The following is a 7,675-nucleotide window of genomic DNA, read 5'->3' as shown; positions in this document are numbered from 1 at the left end:
GTTTAGAACCTATCTGTTCCAACTCCCTCATAGAGAGGTGGAGACCTAGGCTTAGTTAGGTTAGTGACTTGGTCATGGCCATACAAGTTAAAAGTTGAAGAGCCAAGATTAAAACTGACTCCAAATCTTGCATCCACAACCAATTAGGTCTGGTATGGTTGCTATAGTATCCCTCCACATTTCAGATAACAGTTACAAAATAAATTAAAGAGGCTTATTACTATCCTTCTAGTCTAGAAATTCAAATAACCCACTGTGCCGTATGCCTTCTGCTTCCTATAATAAGATCCAGGTTCTTCCCAAGTCAACAATGTTTGCTTACAGCAAATCTGGTGTGGCTGATTAAATGGATATGACAAAAATAATATCCAAAGAGTGCTTGTATGCATTTAAGAAAAATCAATTGGAAATACTTGTGAAAAATAAATATAAGAAACAAACTAAGATTTACTAATATTTATCATATAGATTGACATTAACATCCTCACTTCATCAGTCACTTGTCATATATGGCATTCTATTTGGTGAATTCCTCTCAGAATCTCCACTTGAGAAAATATCCACAACATGCTCACTTCTAACTCAGCTCTTTCCCTGACTGTCCTTCTGGCTCCCTTTTCTGTGTTATCTTCTCCCATTAGAATGTAAACTACTAGAGAGCAGACTGTTTATTTGTGCTTGCCTTTGTATTTCCTGGGATTAATACCATTAATAGAAATTTAATAAATGCTTTATCTAGTCTGAGATACACCAAGTGAAGAGTAGGAATTCCATAATTTGGAAGGGTTGACTGTAGTACCCTCACTTAGTCCACTTTCAGCATATGGCCAATAGCTAATCAGAAAGTGTTAAACCAATATTTTAAAAAATGATGAATATTCTCATTAAGAATTTTATTATTGATAATTATTGATATTAGCACGAAGAAGAAGGTAAGTGGTGCAGTGGATAGAGCATTGGACCTACAATCAGGAAGACCTGAGTTCAAATCTCGCCTCACACCTTTTAGTAGTTGTATGAAGTTGGCCAAGTGATTTAACCCATCTGCTTCTGTTTCCTCACCAGCAAAATGGAGATAATAATATCATCCACCTCCTAGAGCTGTTTCAACAAGTATCTATTACAAATATGTGCATTTTCACACTAGACGTGATTCATTTTGTCATGTACACAACTTTCTGGACTTTTTCAGTTAGGTGGTTGTGATGAGGGCTGGAATGGGGTGTGAGACCCCCACAAAGACCAGGACACAAGGGGCAGGTCATCTGGAAAAGAATTCACGGACTCAAGCATTGTTGAAGTCAAGGTAAAGATTTATTAGGCTTTTCAGCAGACAAGAGTTCTTAGGGAAACTGTGACCTTAGAGGAGTACAGGTAAAGTTTAAACAGGATATTCTATAGGTCACTAGTACTAAATATGCTAACTAGGTGTTTGGGGGTGGGATTAGGGAGTGGTTAAGGAATGGTCAGTTCTTAAAGCAACATGCACTTTTTGCATCTACTGCTCAGGTATTTTACCTAACATTCATCAGGAAATTGCCCAAGATGGGTGCTACCTAGAGGTGTGGTTTTAGGCCTGAAATGTCACTAAGTCAACCAATGGTCAGGGCTAGCTCAGAAATACCAGGTTGATCTCATCAATGTCTTGTTAGACAAGACAAATATAAGGGAGTATAGGTATGTCTAAGTCTAAGATACATATGATTGATCAGTAAGTAATAAATGTCATCATCACCCAGTACACAGCCTGTTCAGTCAGTACACAGCTGGTTTAAACTAATGAGTTCTACAGGTGCAGCTGGCTACTACAGCAGGAAGGGAGATAATAGTTGTTGCAAGGGCAGGCTGTACCCTTGGGCTGGGGAGAAACTGCCTGGGATATAATTTGAGGCTAGGGAGAAATGTGATTTTTAAAGAGAAATATGATTTTAGAACTGGGGTCAAAGTACATGCACCCAAGCACCCCATCAGTTGTACACATAAATACTGAAAAATGATTGACATTTTAATCTAACATAGGAGTTCTTTAACTAGTTTTCTTTAATAAAGGATATCCATATGTAAACTACTTTGCAAACTCTAGTTCTTTTTAAATTTTATTTTAATATTATTAATCTTTGTTTTTAATAGTATTTTTCCAATTACACATAAAGAACATTTTTAGCCTTCATTTTTTACAAAATTTTGAGTTCCAAATTTTCTCCCTCCCTTCCGAAGATGGTAAGCAATTTGATATAGGTTTTATATGTGCAATTATGTAAAATATTTCCATATTAGTCATGTAATGAAAGAAGAAACAGAACAAAAGGAAAAAAATACTAAAAAAAAAGTGAAAATAGTATGCTTTGATCTGCAGTCAGACTCCATCAGTTCTTTTTCTGGATGGGGCACATGCTCAAAATCTTTTTTTACTGAGAGGAGTGCTTGATCAAAAAAATTTTAGAAGTTACTATTCTGGTGCACTCTTCTCACCCTTTTTTCTTCTAAAAACTCTACTATATTATGTTTACATATGTTTGTTTATATTAAGACAGTAACAATATTCTAAACATGAAGAATCTTCATGGTTCCTTGTACCTCCTTGCTGTTGTACCCTTAGAGGCAGAGCAGTATACTGGAAAGGAAAAGAGAGTTATCAAAGACTCAAATTTATATTCCACCTCCAACATCCACCAGTTGTGACTGAATAAATCATTTCATCTCTACAAACTTTAGTCTCCTCACTTATAAAAAGAGACTACAAGTCATAGTGATGACAAAATTGTAGCGAGGATTAAATAGCTTAACGTTAATGTACTAATACCTCTTTGCAAACTAAAGCACTAGCAGGGAGGGATTCTTAATGTTTTTTTTGTCATGGCCCTTAGGTGAAGCCTATGGACCTTTTCTCAGAATAATGTTTTAAATGCAAAGTATTAAAAAAAAAAACCAACCCAATAGTGTTGAAGTAAGTTGTCTAAATACGGTTAACTGCATTGAAGCTTTTGGAATACCCTGTATTAAAGAAATTATGTGAAGAACTTTTATGTTAGATAAAAAGAGTCAGTCTTTTTTTGAGTATCTATGTCTAGAATCATCTCACTGAAAAAGTGCAGAAAAGTTGCATACTTGATGAGTCAAGACTAGTATGAAAACACACACACATGTGTGTATAAATATATATATGTATATATACATAAAATAGATATTTGTTGCAAGAATGATTTTTCTACTCTGCGATCAGAAATTTTTAGGAGTAACCTTAATGTACTGGGGAAGGGCACTCATTAGACTGGAATCTGTTCAGAAAAGGTTAATCTTTAAGGTTGTTCATTCTGGTACTTTCTATATCTATCTATCTACCTATCTATCCATCTATATATCTATCCATCTATCCTGTTATCTATCCATCTATTCTAGCTATCCATCTATCTATCTATCTACCTGTCTATTCATATATCATCTATCCTATCTATCTATTCATCTATCATCTATTCTATCTATCCATCTATCCTGTTATCTATCCATCTATTCTAGCTATCCATCTATCTACCTATCTATTTATCTACCATCTATCATCTATTCTATCTATCTATCTATCTATCCTGTTATCTATCCATCTATTCTAGCTATCCATCTATCTACCTATCTATTCATCTATCCTATCAATCTATCATCTATCCTATCTATCTATCTATTCATCTATCATCTATCTATCTATCTATCTATCCATCTATCTATCGATCCATCCATCCATCTATCCATCCATCTATCCTGTCATCTATCCATCCATCCATCCATCTATCTATGTATCTATCTATCCATCCATCCATCCATCCATCTATGCTGTCATCCATCCATCCATCCATCCATCCATCCATCCATCCATCCATCCATCTACCTATCTGCCCATCTCCGTTTGCATGCAGTCTCCCCCATTAGATCCTGAGCTCCTGGAGGACAAGCCCCCTTCTGCCTCCTTGTTCACAGTACCTGTTTCTCTTTTACCCGGGCACCCTGAGGGTCCTCCCCTCTCAGTCTGATTTTTTCTGTTATCAAAGGGGCCATCCCTTAAGTAACTTAAAGAAGCCTCTTCATGGAATGGGAGTATCTCACTCCAAGTGAGACCTAAGCCAGAAAGGTCCAGGGTCCCCCACTGCCTCCTGGGCCATCTCCGGGTATCCTGATGAACACCTGACCCCTGGACCCAGATGGCTGAGGAGGAGGAGGTGAGGCTGCTGCCCTTGCCCAGCCCTCCCTCCCTCAAGGCAAAGCCAACCCCAAGTCACGTCATCACCCTGATGTCACGGTCCTCTTCCAGGACAGACGCGCCTGACACACCCTCACCTCTTAACAAGTGTCTGTCAAACGTGACAGATCCCTTTCTGTCTGTCTGTTCGCACACGGTCTCCTCCCTTAGATTTCGAGCTCCAAGGCAGGAGGGGCTTTTGCCTCTTCGTACCCCAGTACCTGGCACAGTGCCTGGCACACCGTGGTCAGACTGGTTTGCCATCTCCTCCTCCAACTCATTTGACAGATAAAGGTGGGTAAGTGACTTGCCCAGGGTCACACAACAAGTGAGAGTCTGACGGGGGATTTGAACCCAAGGAGGTTCGTTGTCCAGACTGGCGCTCTGCGCACTTCGATGCCTAGCTGCCCCCTGGCAGCTGGCACACAGAAGGCACTTAATAAATGTGTACGGAACTGAATCTCCAGCAGTTATAAAGCTTTTCTGCAAATACAAGAGACCCTTCCCTGTCCCACAGCTTTCTCATTCTTCCTGCCCAGAGGCAATGTAAAAGCCGAATCAACTTTCAAAAAAACGTACTGAGGTTGCGCGAAACTTTCTGCGCATGCTTAGTAGCGGGAGGGGGCGGGGCAAATGTCTATAGCCTGAAGCTTAGTCCGTTCAGTTTTCTTGGAAAAGGCGGGAACCAGCCAGCGGGGCACGGGAGGGGCGAGGTCCAGTCGGTGTCTGTCCCGCCCACACGGCATCATGATTGGCCAGCGCCCTCGCTCCGGGTGGAGAAGCCCGGGTCTCATTGGCTGTCTGTCGGAGCGGCAGCGTGTAGCCGGCATCTTGCCCCGCCCCTTCCCCAGCTGTCTACGTGGGGGCCCCGAAGCGGTCTGGGGGTCCGGGGTGGCGTGCAGGGTCCCCGCTCGAGGCCCGGCCGGCCGGTGTCGGGGGGCGGGGATGCGGGGGCTTGGGCTGCTGCTGGCGATGGCTTTCGGCTGCTTCTCGTGGCTGCCGAGCAGCCGGGGCAAGACCCTGCGAGGCAGCTTCAGCAGCGCCTCGGCCTGGGAGCTGCGGGGCCAGAGCATCGGCCACTTCCAGTTCCACGGTAGGCAGCGGGCATGGAGGAGGCGCCGGGCCTGCCCCGCAGGCCTCTGGGCCCGCGCCGCGGGGCGGCGTGAGGGACGGCCGGGGCGGGGGGCGGGGCGCGGCCTCTCCGCCGCTCCCCCCTCCCCCTGCTTCGGAGCGGCTCGGGGCGGGAAGGGGTTAATCCCGAGGGAAAGGGCCCCCTCTCTTGGCCTCAGTTTCCCCATCAGTCAAGTGAGGAGTTAGCCTAATGAGTCAGCTGGGTGTAGTGGAGAGAGCCCAGACTGACGGCCCAAGATGAGGGTTCGAATCCTGGTTCCCCTTTGGGCCTCAGTTTCCTCCTATGTAAAAGGAACGACTTCTTAAAGTTCCCCATTGAGCTCTCAGGCCTGTGATCGCCCATCATTCCGGAATCAGAGCTCCCCGTGACCGGCAGGTCTTATTGATTACAGGCGGATTCCGATTGCCCTCTATCTCCAAAGTCTCGCCTTGGCCGATGCTATTTTCTTGTTATTTTTGTTTGTCCCGGGGTTCTTGGCTGTGGCCCTGGGGTGATTCCTAGGAGCAAGCCCTGCCCTGGAAAGGCTCTTGGAGAAACCCGAATCCGGGAGAGAACGTTAGAGCTGGGAGGTTCTGACCTTTGCTTGTCCAGAAAGTAGAGCACACGAAGGAGGAGCCCAGACCGGAGGTCAGGCCTCCAGGTTCTCAGTCCAGTGTTATCCAAGACTGCCAAGCCGTCTGTGCGGAGGGAGGACGGAAGGAAGGAGGGGAGTAAAGGACACACTGGCCCAGAAAAGGAGCGCATGGGAAATACCATCATATAGCACTTTAGCCTCATCCCCTGGGACTCTTATCCTAGGAGAAGTTAAAAGTCGAGAAATGCAGTCTTTTCTTGCATATATTACACATGGCTACAGTATGTGCTTTGTCCTACTGTATCTATAAGAGCATTTCACCTTTTCAATTTAACAATAAATTGATTATACCTAAACTACTGTTTTTCAGTATAATATAATAAAGGTGAATAAATATGTAAGATTATATATTACATGACTATAAACATATGCGATTATATAGACTACATAAGGTAAATAAGGTAAATACAATGAAGTGGCTAGAAAATGCAACCCAGTATTAATAATTAAAAATAGCATCCTAACTGCTCTGTGGGGTTTCAGACTAAGTAAAGCATACAGAGAATTACTAGAATATTCCTATCGCAGATTCCTAAAAGTTATATCACCTTTTATTGTATTTATGTACTTTGTACACCCAATGTACTGGGACAGTACTGGGACAATGTGATAACAGTGGAAAGAGCCCTGAATTTGCATACAGAACTGCATTTGATACTGGCTTTGATTTTTACTCTCTTCGTTACTTTGAACATCGAACTTAGCCTTTCAGGTCCTCGATTTACTCATTTGTAAAATGGGGAACTAGATGATCTTTATGGTACATTTCACTCATTTTATAATTTTTTCCTTAAAATGATAGGATGTAGGTTACTTAGAACCAGCAAAATGCTTGAATACTTCAACATGGCAACCTGATCGTCAGAAGCCTTATAAGAAATTACATGTGCAGTAAGCTCACATCTACTCCATATATTTAAAGAACAAGTTATTCTTTTTGTTTGCTACTCATGCATTAGCAAATAATCTTACATTGCTTCACAGATGCTATTCTGCACAATGATTATTATATTATAGTAATTATGGAAGATTTAGAAGACCTGGTTTAATGTGTACTGAGGCTATGACAATATACAATATTGTAAAATGTCTTTTTGAAATCACCTACAATGTCAGCTCGGAGAAGAATGTATGTTGTAATGGAAAGAGCATGGGACTCAAAGCCAGAATATCTGGTTTTGAATTTGATTCTGTCAGTGACTTCCCTTTGGGACCACAGGCAAGTCTGAAACTTAGTTTCCTTATTTGTAACACAGAGGTAATACTTACCTAACTTACCTCACAAGGTATTGTGAATATTAAATGAAATGCATGGATAGGATATTTTAACCACAAAATGCTATATGTAAATATGAATTGTCACTATCAGCTATTTTGTTTATCATTTATCTCTTTCTCATAAGTCAGATACAAAATGTATCCTCCCCCACTGAAAAATAAAGATTATTTCGGTTCTCTAAGTATTTGGACTGATAGTCACTTTTTATATCAGGATTTTGAAAAGTTTTCAGTGTGTATTTTTAAATTCCCCATTATAAAATAGGAAATTAATATTCGAAAGGAAACTGCCTGTAGATTGCTAATCATCCAGTGTAAATCAATCAGTTAATCAACAAACATTTATTAAGCTCTTGTTACATGCCAGGCACTATGCTTAGTGTTGGCTCTATAGACCTACAGA

The 7,675-nt window shown here is 41.7% G+C and overlaps 1 protein-coding gene and 1 long non-coding RNA gene across 2 annotated transcripts in view; one reads left to right on the top strand and one right to left on the bottom strand.

The window, feature by feature from the left end:
* Positions 1 to 2,083: 2,083 nt before the first annotated feature.
* On the bottom strand, positions 2,084 to 4,809 carry LOC140512762 (uncharacterized). The gene is made up of 2 exons (XR_011969900.1): positions 4,327 to 4,809; positions 2,084 to 2,614 (listed from the first exon to the last, which is right to left on the bottom strand). It is a non-coding gene; the product is annotated as an uncharacterized lncRNA (long non-coding RNA).
* Positions 4,810 to 5,052: 243 nt separating this feature from the next.
* Positions 5,053 to 7,675, top strand: part of GPR180 (G protein-coupled receptor 180) — a 40,234-nt gene continuing 37,611 nt past the window's right edge. The window contains exon 1 of the mRNA XM_072622115.1: positions 5,053 to 5,321. Within this exon, the coding sequence (XP_072478216.1) occupies positions 5,174 to 5,321 (148 nt within the window). The 5' untranslated portion in view covers positions 5,053 to 5,173. The remainder of the gene's footprint in view (positions 5,322 to 7,675) is intronic.

The sequence above is a fragment of the Notamacropus eugenii genome, chromosome 6 (assembly GCF_028372415.1).
Source record: "Notamacropus eugenii isolate mMacEug1 chromosome 6, mMacEug1.pri_v2, whole genome shotgun sequence".
Lineage (NCBI taxonomy): Eukaryota > Metazoa > Chordata > Mammalia > Diprotodontia > Macropodidae > Notamacropus > Notamacropus eugenii.
This window is presented reverse-complemented; position numbering and strand designations above follow the sequence as displayed.